The sequence below is a fragment of the Corvus cornix genome, chromosome 8 (genome assembly GCF_000738735.6).
Source record: "Corvus cornix cornix isolate S_Up_H32 chromosome 8, ASM73873v5, whole genome shotgun sequence".
Taxonomy (NCBI): Eukaryota; Metazoa; Chordata; class Aves; order Passeriformes; family Corvidae; genus Corvus; species Corvus cornix.
The window spans coordinates 6,927,028-6,946,248 of NC_046338.1; the positions used below are offsets into that span (position 1 = coordinate 6,927,028).

Sequence of the window (19,221 nt, forward strand, 5' to 3'; positions counted from 1 at the left end):
TCTACCTTTTGGAAGTGATCTGAAGGAAAATCAAATCTGTATCATATTGAAAGGGGGTTTGGCCATACACGATACGATTTTTTAGAAAGCTGTTCTGCACTGTACCATATTTATATCTTTTTGGAGTCTTGGTTTTGATGGAAAATTACCAGAATTTGTGCTGAGACTTGCTTAGTATCTGAGCAATGTTTCTTATAACTCAATATAATATGTTTCAGCAAAGTACCAAATTCTCAGTACTTCAAAGCCAATAAAGATGAGCGATCCATTTCCAAATTCCTTTTATTCATACAGCAGATTGATTTACATAAACTAACAAAACAATATTACACTTAAAGTTGATCTGTAACAGTAATAAAAATGTTGCTGCATCCCAAAGCTGCAGAAACGTCACTTCCAATCTACAGTGATCACTTACTAAGGATAAATGGTGCCTATGGGATTTTTGGCAAACCCAGCATCTTTCTCCCATAATGCTAGGCTGTCTTAAATCCTGCATCAGAAATCCGCCCATATTCAGCAAGAAAGTGTGAATGTTTGCTTAACTTTAAGCCTCTAGGAACACTTAAAGTGGGGCTAAATATTAATGTGTTTGAGAGCTTTTCTGAATACAGATGCTTTTTTATCCACATTTAAACCTCAGGCAGGGCAAGATGAAGTTTTACTTCTGGCATTTGAAAGCAAAAGGACCTGACTGACTGGACTGCAGTTATACTGCTCACCCCAGTAATGAGGATTTGCCATTGCTGGGCTTTTTTCCCCTTTCTGGTGCCAGGGAGGAATGCCACACGGGAATGACACCTGTGTTACACAAATACAGCACAGGGCACCTTGCTTTAAGACACTTAACTTTCCTATTGAAATCCTCCCTGTTCCTTTGTTTAGCTGTTCTGTTCATGACACTGCCAAAACATGTTTATTCCACACGCTGTGAATCACCTTTGCAAACAGACAGAGATCAGCATTTGAATCTAACATTCAGCATTTCAGCTTCAGAATGGGATTTTCAAAGCTTTGAGTACAATTCATATATCCCCTTACTATTGGGGTTGGTTAAGGCAGTTCCAAGGTCTTATTCTAAATGTCAAATAGTTACACAAAAAATAACAGGAATTAGATCAAATTTCCTTCTACTTACCCTTGGGTTTTCTTTTGAAGCACAAAACTTTGAATACTCTGTTAGCACATGAGTTAGACTGTTGGAGTAGAATTCTAAGCAGTGAAATTTGAAAATACAAGAAATAGTGCTGAAGTACTGTAGAAATTATGAGCATTCCTTTTCAAATCAATACCACAAGTTCCTGGTTGTCAATGCTAAGATTCCAATGTACACTAACACATCGATTACATTTTCTTTTAGAAATCGGTGAATTGTGTGTATGTTGCAGTATTCCAAAAGGATTCAGCCAGAAAGAGCAGAAAAAAAAGTATTCTAACTCTGCTATTTAGAAATAGAAGGGATTATTAATTTTGCAAAGGAAAACTAGAGGGTACATGCTATAACAATAACCCTCACTTTCATGAAATTGATAGCATATAGTTTATATTTTCCCTCAAAAAAAAAAAAAAAGGATTTTTTCATCAGCACTGCAGCTACTCCAGTAAGGATGCAATTCAAATTCTGTCTAAATATAAAGGAGCTGTACAATATGGGAAACCTTTATTCTATTACTATTCAGAGCCATGCATGGAAGAACATAGAAGGTTCAAAGGTTTCATTGTAATAGCTACTAAAATGCTTGAATTAAAGAAAATAAAGGCAAAACCAAGGACCTCCATGAATAACCTGGATACAAAGACCATCTGTGCTTAGTTACTGGAGAAGTAAATAGAGAGGGTTTAGGTTTGCAAGGCTGTGATCCCAGTAACGTGACCAAGACCACTGGCAGTAATAACCAGGGATTGTACACATCAAAATGTCATTGTTTTGTAACCCATCAGAGAACACTGAGGCAAATACATCGGTGTTGGTTTTGAGCTCTCCCATATATCCTGTCTTGCCTTCTGTGTGTTATCATCTTCTTTTCCCCCACAGAATTTTCCCACCAGCTCCAAACATCAGCTTTTAACTGTGAAAAATGCCAGCCGCAAAAATACAAAGTAAACAATTGCTGGAAAAGCTCCATCCAAATCTCTCCCTTAACAGGGCTTTCTTTATCTTCCTCACAAGGACCTTCACTTGAAAAGGCTTTTTCGTTCTCATCTTCCAGACTGGGTATCAGATGTTTTGCTGCCTTTGTGTTTGCATGCTATTTAAGTTGCTATTATTGACTTCTGTTTGTTTAGGGGTTGAGCAAAATCATGATCCATACAAATATCGGTGCCACTCTGTCATTGTTAGTGCCACTCTCACCTGCTGCCTTGCAGTATTTTGGGTGAGATTGTTGGTGTTCAGCACTCCACCTGCATGCTTTAATCTCTGTGTCACTCTGGTGTCCATCATCAGGGTCTAATTTGTTGGTAAGTGCATCCCTTGTTGGTAAGGGAGGCTTTGATTCTGGATCATGGGCTGATTTGCACTTTATGAGGAGCCCAGAAAAGTAGTCTGTGCAGAATGTGTAGAATGCTCCCACATGAACTTAGTGCCACTTCATGCTCTGCTCTTCAGGACACACTTTATGCCAGTGCTCATAAACATGGGCTTTTTGTTCTTACCATAGTTCCTATAACAACTATGTGGTGGCTTTTTCTGGCCCTTTCCTTTTTCCAGTCTGATCTCATTGTTTTGAAGCCTCCTATGGGCCCTGCACCATGAAGGGGATTTGGGCTAGAAAACACGTAGTTGATAGCATTATCCTTTTGTACCACCAAGAATATGTTATTATTGTAACTGTTTCAAGTCCTACAAAACTTTGCAGCATCTCTTCTCACTGGCTAAATAATTTCTATTAGGAAAAGGAAAATGTAAGTCTTTTCAGCTGCTTCCTCTTGAGGGGTGTAAGATATCCGCAAATTTTGCTAACACGTTCCAGAACAGCCAGCTGTTACTATCCACCTGCAGCCATAATATTGATTGAAAAGAATATAGAACCTAAACATGGATAGCTTCTGTAATTATGCAGAACGAGTTTAATACATGATGCTACTTCAAATGTCATCTGGCAGTGGCTGCAATGTGCCATGGAATGTATTAGGAAATAATTTAGCTGGTTGAGAAAGTCTCAGAGAAAGACTGTGCACTGTTTTCTTGTATTACTGATTCCTGAAAATATTCATGGATATGGAGAAAGGCAGCGACAAGACCAACAGGGCTCAGGCACCTGTCAGTTATCAAATAAAAAGCTGCTCACACATTCCTGCAGCTCTGCAATTTCCCAACAATGGAAGTAGAAGTGGCTCTTTTGCCAAAGCCTGCATATATATTAAAAAAAAAAGGAAATAATAAAAGTACCGTGTTTCCCCCCAAGCTGATTAAATAAAGATACCTTTGTTATTTTTGCAAATATTTTGACCTTTTGCTACAAAGAATAGAAAAAAAAATGGCAAGAAGGTTTCAGCTTCAAACCTGTTTTAAATAACTCTGTAGCCTGGTTATATGCCCTGTCAGGACTAGTGCTATTTTCTTTTTGATGAATCAACACAATCCAATACATGTCTTGTGACACATTTGCAATTCTATTGGAGATTTTGGCCCAAGGGAGCAAGGAATGGGAGTCAGTCTAATTACACAACTGCTGGCTTTCCAAATGCACATTTCTGAGTTTTCACTTGAATCTTTCAGATTATTGATGTTCAGATGAAAAGTTAAAATAGAAAGCTGGCTTATGATGGCAAGAGAACAATATTGTTATTCTGTTCAATAAAAAAATTGCTGCTTTTCCAAAAAAAATTGGAGTGGGACAACTTGGAGTGACTCTTGACCTCACAATTTTCAAGTCCAATGGATCACGCAGAGAAGCCAAGTTAGTGGTCAGTCCACAGCATGGCATTAAACAGGGAGTAGCAATTCCTCTGTAAATCCTTTTGAAAGCTTTCTGCTGGAATATGGTCTTCTGCACAGTTTTCCCCTGCTGTAGAACTTAGTGAGGTAAAAGTGAAATTCCAAATGGGCTTCCAAATGGGGAAGGAACACTTGCACAGGTCTTACACCTCCTGTGGGTCTATGCCTAAGCATATTGGTTTGAGGGCAAAGAAAGGACTGCCAGAAAGGACAGATAACCAGGCAAATGCCTAAACTAGTAATTATTTTTAAAAGTATTTCTTGCCATTGACACACAGCTAAACCCCATTACCTGAAAAACACTCATACAGCTTAAGGGTGCTGGGTTAGCAACAAACCCAAGAATATCTCCAACACACAGACAAATACCACAATAAAGGCTAAACTAATTTAATAGCACAGCATTATTTCACAGGTCTTGCTGTATTAAAATCCCTTGGGTCTCATTTTAACGTTGCTCTTTGCAACATCCCAGACTTCAGCGTTCCTCTCTTTCACGTAACTAAGTGAAGATCTCCACCAAGGGAAAAACCCCAATAATTCATAATTTGTAATGCATTTGCTGCATCACTTTCCTAAAATTTTGTTGTGTTGTAAAGTCTCGACAGTTTCGAGTTAACGAGACACAGGTACAGCTGATGAGCGAGGCTGGTGGAGCTCTCCATGGTCCCAGCATCCTCCTCTCACTGAAAGTGAGTATTTATGTTCCCCTCCTGAGCATCAGCAGGTTTTGAAAGCTCCTTAGCTGAAGAGAAAAAGGCTAAATGCTATCAATATTAAAAACTTTTCCATTTGAAAGGACAAGTCTTCCTACAAAGGGAAAAGAAAAGCATGGGTTATTTTAAAATGTTAGCAGTAATGAATGATTTAAATTTGAAAAGGTCAGAAAAACGCAGTTTGTAAGTTCTCATTCGGGATTTTTCACAGACCTGACTGTTTTATTACTTGTTTTCTTCAGCATTGATAACAGTTGCAGGTGACACTTTTTTCTTTCCGTTTTGAGGTCCCTCCAGTGTAATTTGTTTTTGTACAGCTTTGTATAAGGTGCTCTGTCAGAAAAGATCCTAAAGACCTCCTCACTCAAATACCAAAATGCAGCACTTTTTTTGGTGAGCAGGCAGCAATCCCACGTTGCCACTTTCTCACATTCATAAATGGTGTCTCAAAATCTCACTAGTCATGGGATTGGTTAATTTTTCTTTCTTTGTGCTCTTTTTTTTTTTTCTTTTGCTCCTTCTGAAGTAGATCTGCCCTTTAAAGGGATGAAAACTTACATCTTTACTTCTTTTAAAGAAATAAGGAAGGAAGGGAAGGATAACAAAGATTCTTGCCAAGGCAAGAACTCAACTTACAAAATGTGCAGGTTTCAGGAATTCACAAAACACAGTAATATCTAAAGAATCTACAGAAGTGGAAATCGAGATATCGAGCAGTGTAAGCAAGGCAGAGCCCCATGATATCCACCACCTTTGGATCTTTAATGTTCATTCAGAGCACAAAAGCTCAGATGTAATTTCAACAGAAAGGTCTTAGTAGTAATACTTACTGCCCAACTCTTATTTTGGCTGGTTAAATGAAGAAATTGTCCATGACTAACTGAAAACAGGTGGTCCCCAGGTACTTTGATAGCTCATAATGAAGTTTGTATCATACTAGTAACATTCCACATTGTCCGCTGAATTAAAATTATTATGCTATTAATATTAAATAGCTTATATAATTATAAATATTTAATATATGTATGTTACATCAATATTAAGAAGGCCTGACACTTCCTACTGTGAACCCTATTTTCAGTTAGTTAAAACTTCTCATACTTGTAATCATTTGACACAAAATTTTCCATGCCAGGTGTCTGCCTCAGGCAGAATTTTGTGGTGTTCTATGGTGTGTTTGTTTTTTTGGTTTTTTTTTTTTTCTTTTAATGTCAGCCAGAGCAGCAAAGTTATTTTTGTGAGAAGCCAGCAAGGGAAAACTGTGCAAAATAAACCTGGGAGACTTTTTGAAGGGACCTTGTGTGTCCTTATCCTGGGGGAAGGCACTTAACCTTTGTCAAAGGTGTGACTTTCTTTTGGAAACCTGCCTCAGCTGGAAAATCTGCTGGGAGCTGGATGAACCCTGTGCTCCCACCAGCCTGTTGGAATATGATGCTCAATACAACCATCCACATTCAGTGCCTTCAGCTCCAAACCAAAACCACCCTGCTGTGTGCTTACCCCCCAGGTAGCTAGCAGCTCCTTCCAGCTCCAGTCAGGTAAAATGCTGGCAATAAGAAAAAATATGTGACATATTTCAGCCATCTTTCCCCCTTGTGTTTATGCTTCATCTTTATCTTGCTCATGATCATGAGCATCCCTTAATACCCATTTGTGCTTTTAACTCCTGAAATATGTCTGCAAAGGACTACAGGGAAAAGTAGACATAATCAGTAAATTTTAAGGCTAAAGGAAGGACCAAGCTTTACCTTAATTTTCTGTCCTAATGGTTTTATTAGCAAGATACCTTCAAATTCAAACTTACTGCACATGCTATGGAGAGAGGACCTCCTCCTTCTTCTCTCAGTGGGCAGAACTTTCCTGCCTTGTCTCATGCTCTCCAACATCTGTCTCAGATCTGGCAGCCCAAGCACAGAGCCTGAGACTGCAGCAGTTTTCTTCCCTCATGCTGTGAAGCCACAACACATCCTGGTGCATCCCCAAGAGCGTGGTTTGACTTGGTGCTGTCCTGAGAGGCTTTTCTGCACTGTGCCTTTTCCACCTAGCCAGGAGTTGCAGATCAGTTTGTCAGAATAATGCAATAGATTTAAGATTTTATCCTAAATCTGAAGCACAGAATTATAATTTCTGGTACAGCATCAGTTTGCATATTGCATCCTTTTGTGGTATTCATAGACTCCCAAATACCCAAGTATTTTTATTGTAAAAATTTCCTCCATTTTTCTCTGTATTGATGCTCTGGAGAGCAGAGCAATTTCTAGGGAATTTTAAGTACATTTAATCTTGTTTTATTTTCTTAATGTGATGTTTCCTAAGTTCTTGAATACTTATTTTTAAGTATCTCAATTATATTGCTTATAAGATGACACTCTTGTACATCTCTATAATTCATATAATCATTCAGAATAGTAATAATTTTATTGCAAAAATGTGTTTTAATGTGCACAATTTGTATCTAGTCCTTTTGCACTTTACACTGCACAACTGGTGTGTTAAAGGATATCAGTATAGAGAGAAATCAGACTAAAAACTAGATTTGTTCAGCAAAACTTTCATTGCTGTATCACAACCCTTTATGATAGCATTCAGTTCAAAGCTGTTTGCATACCTTATTGAGCAAGCTGCATATTTTTCCAGCATGTGTATCCAGTGTGTACCCTGTAGTCATTACATTTTTGCACACTTCACTGGCTGAGCTGCATGGACTATTTTAACTATCACCAGGAATACTTGACGGAGTTCAGCTGCTCATTTGAGTGCTTTGGTTTGTGTACTTTATTACTTCAGTGGTGTGTGTTGATAAAGTTCTGTTCTGTGCTGTTAAATTTTTGGTTCTGCCAATCTAACTCCGTGCCATGCTGGGAGAATTGCACGCATTGCTAACTGCTCACTCCATGGCGAACAGGAGTGCTCGAAATGCTATAATCTGCAGTGTTTTGTTAAATGAGCTGCATTATTTTTGTTTTTATATACATTGCTTACCCAGTTGTGTACATTTGCCCAACTCATTATACAAAATAAGCTTGATTGGAATAAGAACATTCTCTACCAGCTGTCTGCTCTGAGTCAGTATGTAACAAAATTAGCAACTTTCCCTTTCCAACAGTGACATGATTGCATCCAAAGTTTAAGGCAATTGGTTTGGAGATCTTGTTTGTTTCATTCACTCCATGCAAACATCAAGATTAACAAACCAATTTGTTGCAACTTAATTTGTTTTCAAAAATCTGAACGGAGTTAAGTAACAGAGGAAAATCTGAGCATTCTAATAGAGGGAAATGCTTCCATGCAGAGCATAAAGCATGTAGAGACCTAAATACCGTTCTTTAATTTGAACCCATCCATTGTAAACAGAAGAAGATGGAAAATAACATCTCCCAAGATGGATATTTCATCAGATAAGCAATATCCTAAATACTTAAAATTACAAACATAACATTCTGTAAATTAAGTGCATTCTTTCATCAAGAGTTATAAAAATAAGTTCAGCTCATGACCCTCAGAAAATCTCAAAGTACATGGAAACTCTTGTGCAGGGATAAGTAGTTTCCTCACTACCTTTGGTGCAAAATTGAATTACCATCTTCAAGAATGTGATTTTCTCAACTTACTAGTTTTTCATGTCAGTTCTAGTCAAACCTACAGGTTATTTTTAGATTTTGCTTTGACTGATTTGCATAATTTGCGCACATAGAAGTGTGTGCTCCCATTCACAAAATCTTCAACACTACATTACCTCAAAAAAATTTGCTTAGTTTTTCTTGAGTACAGAGGGCTATGCAGTCTACCTGGATTCCTAGCTGCCCCATATGAAAGGATAAATGTGCCTGGTTCCTGTTTGTGTCCCACTGCTGATTCCTTTCACTTTAATCTTATCACTCCCTGTTGCTTGAGCAGACTGCCTGGAAGGTCCAGATTTGTTTTTGCAAAGTTTTACATATGAAAGCTTAATTGATCTTATTGTTTTGGTCAAAAATTGTTTGATTTTAAACAGTGGTCATTCAGTTCTTAGGCTTCTCATGGACCATTATGAAGGGTGCCAACATAACAATAGTTTATTCTTTAAATAAAGTATGAATATAATTTTTAATGATCTGTCTTCACTTCTACCTTTAAAAAACAAGTGTAAAGAGAGACTTAGAAATTGAATGTATCACTATATTGTGGACTGTTTTATAAAAACTAATTTAGTCTTCATTTTTTGGGTTTTTTTTGAGTACATCAATGTTGGGTATCAAAAGAGTGCAACAAGGAGGGATACTGCACTTACCATCTGAAAAGTCAATGTACTCCATGACATGAGATAGATCCAATTTAGGCTTTCTTAACAGAAACAGAATAAGTAATTTTGTATGAAATGACTTGGAGCTGAAAGATGGTAAAGAAAAAGGTTTTGTCTCTGTTTTCTCTTGTCTTCCCCCTGTATTAATTTGCTTTTAGTATCAATCCATTACCCTTAAAGAGCTAAATTTTGCTCTTCCCTTGACCTGTTAAATATCACCTACAGTTTTCCCAAAGTTTTAGTGTAAACTAAGATCAGATGTAGAATATTTTCGTCTTACCTATTGTATTCAAACAACTGATGGCTATGTGCAATTTCTGTGTAGGTATCCTGTACACTTTTTGAAAAGGAAAATTCTTCCTTTTGCCAGGGGAAAGGAAGAGAATATTCCTAACTTTGGGAAAAAAAATCAGAAAACATTTTTTTTCCCTGCTGCTATGAGAAGGCTAGGAAGGGTGGGGGATCAAGTGCACCCTTGTTCAGTTTGCAGTTGACACCAACTTGGATGGGAATGTTGATCTGCTGGAAGGCAGGAAGGCTCTGCATAGGCATGTGGACAGGATGGGTTGATGAGCCAAGGCCAATTGTATGAGATTCAACAAGGCTGAGTGCCAGGTCCAGCCTTTGGGCCACAACCCCTGCAGTGCTCCAGGCTGGGGCAGAGTGGCTGGAAAGCTGCCTGGGGAAAAAGCCCCTGGGAGTGCTGGTGGACAGTGGCTGAACACGAGCCAGCTGTGCCCAGGTGGCCAAGAAGGCCAGTAGCACCTGGATTGTATCAGGAATAGTGTGGCAGCAGGACCAGGGCAGTGACTGTCCCCCTGTGTTGGGCACTGGTGAGGCCACTGGTGAGGCACTGGTGAGTGCTGTGTCCAGTTCTGGGCCCCTCATGACAAGACAGACATCGAGGGGCTGGAGTGAGTCCAGAGAAGGGAAATGGAGCTGAAGCAGAGCCTGGAGCAGAGTCTGGAGCACAAGCCTGATGAAGAGCAGCCGAGGGAGCTGGGGAGGGCTCAGCCTAGACAAAAGGAAGCTCAGGGGGACCTTAAAACTACCTGAAAGGTTGGAGCCAGGTGGGGGTCAGTCTCTTCTCCCAGATAACAAGCAATAAGACAAGAGGACATCACCTTAGGTTGTATCAGAGATTTAGATTGCATATTAGGAAAAAATTCTTCACTGAAAGGGTTGTTAAGGATTGGAACTGGCTGGCCAGGGAAGGGGTTGGCTTCCCCAGAGGAATGTAGATGTGGTACTTAGGGACATGGTTTAGTGGTGTGCTTGGCAGTGCTGGATTAATGGTTGGACTTGATCTTGGAAGTCTTTTCCAACCTAAACAATTGTATGTTTCTATCCTATGATTCTATGAAGCAGTTAGAGGGTTTTCACAAGGAATGATACCCCATCTCCCAGCTTTCCTCCCACTTCTGTAATGTTAACTGCAGCACACTGGACTTGCTCTGCTTATTTTTTCATCTGGCTAGGATTCCTACTGAAAAATCAGCATACTAAATTAAAAAACATATATTTCATATGTATCAGTGCAATGTAAAACAACATGGACATTTTAAATACTTGGAACAGACAGGATATCCATTATCTGAGGTCTATGGAGAGTAACAGTAATTCATAAGGTACACATCTATTTCATATATTATCTGTGCATATTTTTATGCATCTGGTATAGGCAACGCATGTAGAAACTCTTTCAGAATTTACACCTGATCTCTTTTCTTTTCCTTTTTTCCCCCTTCAGAGAGTGATTTTCAATGTTGTCAACTTCAGCAAAACCAAAAGCCTCTATAGAGATGGGATGGCTCCAATGGTGAAATCCACAAGCCGACCAAAATGGTGAGTTATTCCCTCAAAGACTTAATGAGGTAAACATGTTTTACTCGGCACTTGTACCAAAGACCCCATGGCTCAGGAGCACTTTTACCTGGGAGTATGAGAACCTTGATGCAGCAGTGTTGTGAGGACAGGTTCTCTTTGGAGCAGATGGACAATGTGAATTCTGGAGGCCCCTTGTAGTGCCTTGTTTCAAGTGGCTTGACTGAAGTGATGTCCATTCCAGCAATCTGAGCAGTCAGGGCTTGGGGCAAATTGTTTTTCAGAAACTTCCAGCTTTTAGGACAGTCCTTGTCCCAGTTTTGGCCTGCATTAATCTGCCCAAAAAGCCTGCAGATATTATGGGAGATGGACTGGGATTGGTCTGGTTTTGAAAAGCTGCTTGGAATTGTTCTCCCTGTTTTGCGGTGGCTGGACTGGTGGAGGAATGTGAGCTCTGCCATGTGAGTTGACCTCACATGAATGAGCAGTGCCTGGTCTAAGACAGAGGGAGGCCAAAAAATCTCATCACCAGCTACACGAAATGTACAAAATGGGAAGTCATGTGCATATTAAACATGTGAATACCCATATAGATTGTACATTTTCTCAAAGCAAATGTAATGAAACATCTACTGTGAATAATAATATGTAAATCTAGTGAGTCTGAATGCATGCAAGACTCCCAAGAATTATATGATTTGCCTTTGCCAGGAGACTTGTTTGAATATGGATAGTGAGGTTAGGCCAGAAGCGTACAGTAAGCTATTCCTGTCAGCCTTCACAGCTGCTGCTTTTTATTGGTTAATTAATAATACATTTGATCAAGATGGACATTATCTGAGCTTTATAAATATATCTTTCTTAAATGCTTCAACTGTCACAAATTTTCCACTCACAGGATGGAAATGGTGGTCATAAGGTTGTTGTTATTGTGTGGCTTCCTCTTCATATGACCAGCAGAATGGATATTTGGCTTTTTATCTAGATGTTAAGGTCATATGGATGAAAGAGCGGTCTCACGGTACAGTTAGTGGATTGAATCAATTCCAGCTCAATAGGAACATGTAATAACATTGAAAATTAATTAAAAAAATCCATTGCATTTAGTGTTTTTGTAGCTAAAGTCATGTTAATTGTGTTTACTATTTAATTTTGGAAAAATCTTCTGGGGCATTTCAGGGCCACATTTATCAAGCATATTTTAATCATCTTTCAAAACCTTTTCCTTCTCTCACTGGGGTCTGGTATTTGCAGCTAAGTGTATTGTGTTTTAAGTTTATCTATAAATCAGATATTGCTTTCACACAAATTTTATGCCTTACTTTGGTTTCAAATTAAAGTGTAAATCTTACAAAACAATGCAAAATGGACTTATTTTTTTAGAACGTATAGGCTCCTTCACTATTTTTAAAACAGATTTCTCTTCCATTTCCCCAGAGGTCTATTTATTTTTGTGTTTTATATTTTTAGAGGATGTATTTTGCTCCCATGAAAGCGAGGAATGAATAACATTGCCTGGAGCCAGGCACAGTGTAGGCAGCAGGTGCTGAGCAGCTTCCTTTTACAGGGCTACTACCATACTTTAATCCTGTTTCAAAAATTCAAGATGCAATTTTTTTTTCTTTAAAAAGATGATTATTCTATTAAGATATTTTTATTTTTTTTCTAATAGTCTGCATATGAAAACCCCTTGCTCTGCTTTGAAGGCGCACATTAATTCATTCTGTTATCAGGGACCTTAGTGATATTGGGGTCTACTCAGTATAATTTTCTGTCTTGATGTTAATAGGATTTATGCATGTGTTTTCCAAGTGGGAAAACATATATATTATTTTTGGATATATGAGCTGTATTAGGGCTGTCTTCCATTTGGATTATGCCTTTCACAGTTACCTCTGTATCTGTTTCCATGGCATTCTAGTGCAACCTGTAAACAAAATTTTCTCTTTCTCTGTTTGCTGAAATAGGATTTACCAGTACTTGCAGCTGCTAGTGCAGCACACAGGTGGTTGTGGTCCTTGAACACGAGCAGGGCAATATCCAGCTGCATGGATTTGATCCTGTTTGATGTTTTGTATGTATTAGTCTTGTAAGCAGTACTGGATCATTCAATGCTGCAAAAGTGCTGAGGTTTACATGAGGGGAGGAAGGTGTGAAAGGGAACTATTGAAACTCTCCAGCTCGTATTAGGGTTTATGTCAGCATAGCAGTTTAGTGGACACAATGTAATTAAATTAGAAAATGATACATTAATTACAAAAAGCTGAAGAAACACTAAAGGTTTTCAAATCAAGTTAAAAGGAAGAAGCTGTGGGCTACAAATACTCTGTTGCTTAGGCTTCATCTCTGAACTCCTCTGTATGAAATATTTGAGGAATTCATCATTATTGTGCCTGCCTGTGGAAGCATTTATTCCATACTGAAATTCACCCAACTTCCTCTGGCCACACTGATAGATGCAAGTCTGTGTCACACATAACTATTCCACTACCTTTTTAAGATAATCAATTTTGAGTTTTAGAGTGATAAAGTGTCTGTTTTCCTTTTTGCATTTGAGAGATATGAGTACATTATTCCTCTTCAAAACAGATGTTCAAGCCTGAGTTACGGCTTTTTGATTTAAATGAGAAACTTCCCACTGTATTGAGGCTAGAATTTGACCATATTGCTCACAAACCCCTGCATACCAAAAGTAGATTGGCCTCCAGAGACTGTGAATTTTAATATTTGTTTTGAATGTGGTTATGCAAACATGGCTCCGAGCTTTGCAACACTTTGTGAGTTTGATTCTTGACTCTGGAACAAATTGCTGCCAAGTGCTCTTGAAGTAGAGAGTGTGTCAAACAGAGATCAACGTTTTTGACCTGTATTCTCTTGCCCTGTGGGGTAAGATCTTTAAATGCAGACAGCATCAAGGTTCAGCTCAGTGTTACTGATGTAAATGGAGTATATCACTGTCATCAAAACACTCTGTGTGGACACAGATGTTCTGGTGTTGACATATTCTTCTCTTTTGAAGTAAGGCCAAACATTTCAAGCAATGAGCTACTGGAAAGAGGAAGCAGTCTGTTGATGGATAAGGAAAAATACAGGTTTCACCGTAAAGAAAAAGATTTATTTAAAAAAAATTTTTAAAATCCTGAAAAAAAATTCTGATTAAAATGATATATATGTTTTCCCCACACATGGTCATGGACACTAAATAGTATGGGGTTGTATCTGTTGTGTCAAATTTCACTGCACTGAAGCACAGCTCACATATAGAAATACAGCAATGTGTAACACCTCGTGACATCAGTTGCTTTCCATAGCAGACTGGACAAGATAAACCACAAGATTTTATTACAAACCACGGAAATGGGCCATGTCACTTTAACATTTGATATCTGTTTTTCAGATATATTGCACCAAGATTTTAGAGAATTGGTGGGGACTTTAAAATCAAAATTTACTATATATAAATTTTTAATATAAAACCTCAATATCATAGAGACCTGTTCTGATTTGCCTGAGTCTGTTTTTCTGTTTAATAGAGGTGGAGAATTTGGAGGTAGATGGATTTGAGGAAATTGAATTTTTGCTGTGTTTATGGACTTTATACTGTAATCCTATTTTTCTTTGCTGCTTGATTTAAGTGCAACATTATTTTGTTGCAGTTTCTTAATCATGATTTCACACTAAGAGCTCTGTCTTTGGAAGTAAAGATAGTAAAGCCTGCCATATGGGCATAGCAGTGGAAGACCATCTAAATACATATACTGTACTATTATATTGATTGCACAAAGTTTTACAAGTTTCTCAAAGTTAAATAGAAGAGTGAGTTGTTCGAGAGGCAGCAGATTTTCCAAATGATGAAGTGAGCAAATATTCCCTTTGGGCAGAGAACAGCTATAACTCTTGATTATTCAGTGTGAGCATTGCCTCATTGGGGACATTAGTTTTTCAAATTGTGCTAATCTTTTAAAAGTAACAACTGGCCACTCATCACCTTAGGTATTTCAGCAAGATCATGTGCAAAACTCTAATTAGTATTTATAGAACAGCGACTCCTCCCAGTAGAATAGTAGCAGTAGCTGGCAAATATCTAGTTGACACCTGTTAAGTCTTTAGACATCCATTGTATTTTATTCTGCATTTCAAATGAGCAGAGAGCAGTAGGTGAAGTCCCCATAATTAAGGGATAAAGGATAATAAATAACATGGCTCTTGAGTAGATGAACACAAGGTTAAAGGCTGTTCTGCAGTTGTGATGCTGTATTTCAGGAACTGTTTGTAAGTAATAACGCTAGCTAAAATATTATTGAGCCTTCAGCATACGGAGGATTTCTGTCTAGATCTACATGTGTTTTGTTTATAATGTCAGATTTCAAACTGCTTCTTGGCAAAGCAGCTGCTTTCTTCCCTGTCTTTTATCTTACTCGGCATTGATGGCTTTTAACTGGGTAGGCTCCCTTCTCCAGCAAGCACTCTGCTACCTCTGTTGCTATAACATCTACTGCTAAATGCTCACAACACATTGCTTCTGGAGTGTTTCTCTTTTCCAGTAAACCTGGAGGTACAGAAAAACTTCTGGGTAATTAATTCAAACTTGAATCTGTATGTATCTTGGTAAATATTGTCATGATGAGGAATTTTGGTAGACATCAAGAAAAGCAATGTAAGTTTTATGAACAATACTCCCATATGTTCCATTCATCAGAAGGGGACAAGTCTGAGAAAATCTGAATTTTGAGTAGCTAAAATGTGTTGCTTCTTGCCAAGTTTCTTTAACATTTGTGTCTACAATGCAGTGTTACAATCACTACCATGTCTACCAGGCTGCATTATACATTCTGAGACTTTCAGCAGCATTTTTAGTATGTATTTATATATCTTTAGCCATAAGATAAGCTGTTTGTGAAATGAGCTGTCATTTGTGGTGAAACAGTTTGAGAATAAAGCACTAAATATATATATAGCTTGCTAATCTGAAAGACTAAAATTGCTTCCTATAAAATATATAGCAGGCTGGGGCTAGCGATAACATCACCTGAATTTAGGTAAAGAAGATGAACAAGCTGTTATCTTTACCTGATTCCTTCCTTGGCCTATTTTACAACTTTGGCTACTCTTGGAGGTTTGTTCCTTTGCCAGCTTTATAATGTCATGTGTGCTTGCTCCTGCTTTCCTGAGGGATGTGGTGAGAATGCTTTAGGAGGCTCAGGAATATGTCCCGTGGCACAGGTGGGTGTTGATGCAGTCCTTGCCAGGTGCAGCTCCGGCTCCTCAGAGCTGCTTCCTCCCTCATCCTGGTACAGCTCTGCACAGGAGCACCAGGCTGGGAGTGGGCTCAGGGTAAAACCGAACTTTCAAGGAAGAGAAAGAGGACTTAATCTCGGTCTGGGTCATCACAGGGATCCAAAATAAGCTGCATAGGTCCAACCACAGGAGCAATAAGGGAGCTGGGAGTAAGTGGCTGAAGCAGGGACAAGGGAATGGGGATAGCAGCTCCCAGGAAGATGCCTTGAGAATTGTCTGTGGAACCACAGCCTTCATTTCAATAACTTGTAGCATTTTGTTTGGAGAAAATAGGGAGAAAGGCATTTCAGTATCGACCTGTTGAAATCCCACGCTGAGTGACAAGCAGGAGTAGTTTTGTCTAGGTCTTAGTGTAGCTCTTTGGAAGAAAATAGGATCTTTTTAGATAGGTTTCAGGTTAACATGTATATTAAAGTGAAATAACTGCCTCTGAAGTCAATCCCTGGGTAAATTAGTGTTTGCGTGAATCTTGTGAAATAACAAAAGGAACAGTTCTCACCGCTCTACAAACCCATAAAAGAAACACACTCTCTTCTTCTTTCCCAGCTCAGCATAGGTGGTTATTCCTGGAAATATAGAGGAGGTTCCATACCACTGTTACTAACAACAGCTTTTGTGGAAATAGAGAAGAGATTATATTCTGCTGAAACAAAGAATGAGTCAGATCCCAAACTTAATGTGTTTATTGTGTAGATTAAATGGGATTTGTTTGTGTCAAGAAAGTAAGTTACATTTTATTGGAGGGATACTTCACTGGAAATTTAAGATGCATGAAATCATGTTGAAGAAAACTAATAACAAGGAAATTAATATAAAAAGAGGCAAATGAGTTTTAGGACTCAAAGAGAAAATGATGGAGAAGTTCCAAAGGCTGCTATCTCATCATGAAAAACTGTAGCTGTTTTATATGTATGTGTGTGTTTCCTCATCATTTATCTAACTGATCTCCTATAAATCAATTTATTTAGATTACAGCAGAGTCAAAAGGCCCCAGCCAGGATCAAGACTTATTGTGCTTAGTGCTGTGGAAACATATAAACAGACAAAGTCCTTTTCTAAAGTTGTGAAAATTTTATGATTGATTTCAGTAAGAGCAAAGTTAGGGCAATACTGAGCACTTCTGAAAATTCCATCCTTAAAGATTTATTCCAAGCAGTAACTGTTTAAAAAATGACATACTGCTTACATAAGAGTCTAAATATTTGATGGTTATAGTATTTACATCTAAAACACCAGAGGCTATGTGCTTTAATACCTCAATCTGTTTCCCATATACTCTGTCAACATGAGTTCCCTGCATTGATTGAGGGCACTCTGTGATCCCTAAGGTTGTATTCATGAAAGGTTACCCTTGGTACTGCTTTATTCAGGAAAGGTTTGAAGCACATAAGAAACAAATGGGTTTGTTCTTTTTAGGAGCATTTTTTTCATCTATAAATACTTAATTACTGGGGTTCTGATGAGAAATTAAAAAATCTTAGAAGTGTAAAGTTGTGTAAAAAGAGCTCCCCCATCACTGGTGCAAACCACAAAGAAGTTTGCAGTTGGGAGATTTTGGGGCAGTTTAAAACAACTGAATTGTAGATTTTTCCCACTACAGTCCATGGTATTGAGTTTAATAGCTGCAAAATATGACCAGAGCTGTGCATTATATCTCATCCTGAAACAGGTCATTCTCTTTCCTCAGGTGATGGGCATTTGGTGGAACTGATTGCATGAAAAGTGCTCACAGAACTCGGTCCCTAACCTTGGCAGGTTTAAAAAAAAGTACATAAAATTGAAGCTTTTTTCCCCACAATGAGTCTGTAAGTTAGATAAATATGGGCAGCACTGAGCTCAAAGTAGAGTCAAACTACCAAGAGGACATTGCAGCTTTTCATTGAAATTTTATACTTTGGACTAATGGAGCGAAGCAGAATGAAAATCACCTCTGTTAAGAATGGCATTTATCAGCTGTAAGTACTTAGTAGTAAGAGCTCTACACAGACAAAGCTGAGTGTCACCAAGAAATGTACTTGAAAATCAGACTGTTAACACAAGACTACACAAATAAGAGCCAAAAACTGTAATCAGAAAATGTAACATCTCTTTAAGAATCTTTTAATGGTCTGAAGAGTGCTAGACAAGTTGAATTTAACAAGGAGTAATAACCTATGACATAATATAATTGAGAATGCACCAGGATGCAGCACAGTCAGGTTAAATTTTGGCTTTCCTTCACTTAGCCTTGCAACTTTAAAGATCTTTCAACACAGGGTTTTAAAAATACATCGTACTGTTTAAATTTACATACGATATAAAAGCATAGGATGTGTAATACATCAGAAATACAGTTCTAAGCAAAGTTAGGGCTGAAACATCCAGCCTAATATTTTAAAATGTTTGTTTGAATCATTAACAACAAAGTTTTTATTCATTTGCTGTGAAGAAACAATATTTAGTGCAGAGGAAAAGGTGTGAACTTCTGATAAAAGTGAGACCGCTATCAGGCGCTTGCTTTATACTCAAAGTGCCATGGTAAAAGTCAAAGCAATGAGTCCAATTTCTCTTTTAATAGAACATAAAATAGAAGACAAAAACATTTTGCTGTACTGTGAAAATTGAGAACTGTAGAGAAAATAAGCAGTAAATAAGTATGGCAAGTGGTAATGCAGGAACAGAACATTAAAATAATAGGTGCTGTATCTTGAACTTGGACTCATGGGATTCAACAACTGTATACAACCCCCCAAAAAAACCACCCTAATTTCTACGCTGTGATTACTAGGGATAAGTTATGAATTAACTTCTGTATGATATGGCACAGGTTTGAGAGAATTAAAATTTAATGATATTACGATAGGAATAAGATTTTTCCTGCCTCTCTAAGTGCTGAGGCAGTGGTTAAAGTTTGTGTTTAAAACTGCTTCAAGTAGGATTATTGAATTCCAGCTTGAAAGTGAAACTCTGTCTTCCTGCTTCACTATATTAAGCATCTCTGAGATTGAAAACCTAGCAAGAGCTCTCCTAGTGTGATTAGAAAGTATCCAATATTTTTTGGCAGCAAATACTAATTCCAATCATTCTGTCTAGTACTGCTCAGGCAGCACGAGGATAACTGGCTGTCAGATGCTTTGGGTAATGGAAAGGTGAGGCTCCAGGCTCTCAGTGGAAAGCTGGCA

General features: G+C 38.2%; 1 protein-coding gene across 5 annotated transcripts in view; it reads left to right on the forward strand.

Moving 5' to 3' along the window:
- The window catches only part of BEND5 (BEN domain containing 5), an 885,667-nt gene that overhangs the window by 208,290 nt on the left and 658,156 nt on the right, over window positions 1–19,221 (forward strand). For all 5 annotated transcript variants that reach the window (XM_039556517.1, XM_039556513.1, XM_039556516.1 and 2 more), the window contains exon 4: window positions 10,689–10,783. In XM_039556517.1, the coding sequence (XP_039412451.1) occupies window positions 10,689–10,783 (95 nt within the window). The remainder of the gene's footprint in view (window positions 1–10,688; window positions 10,784–19,221) is intronic.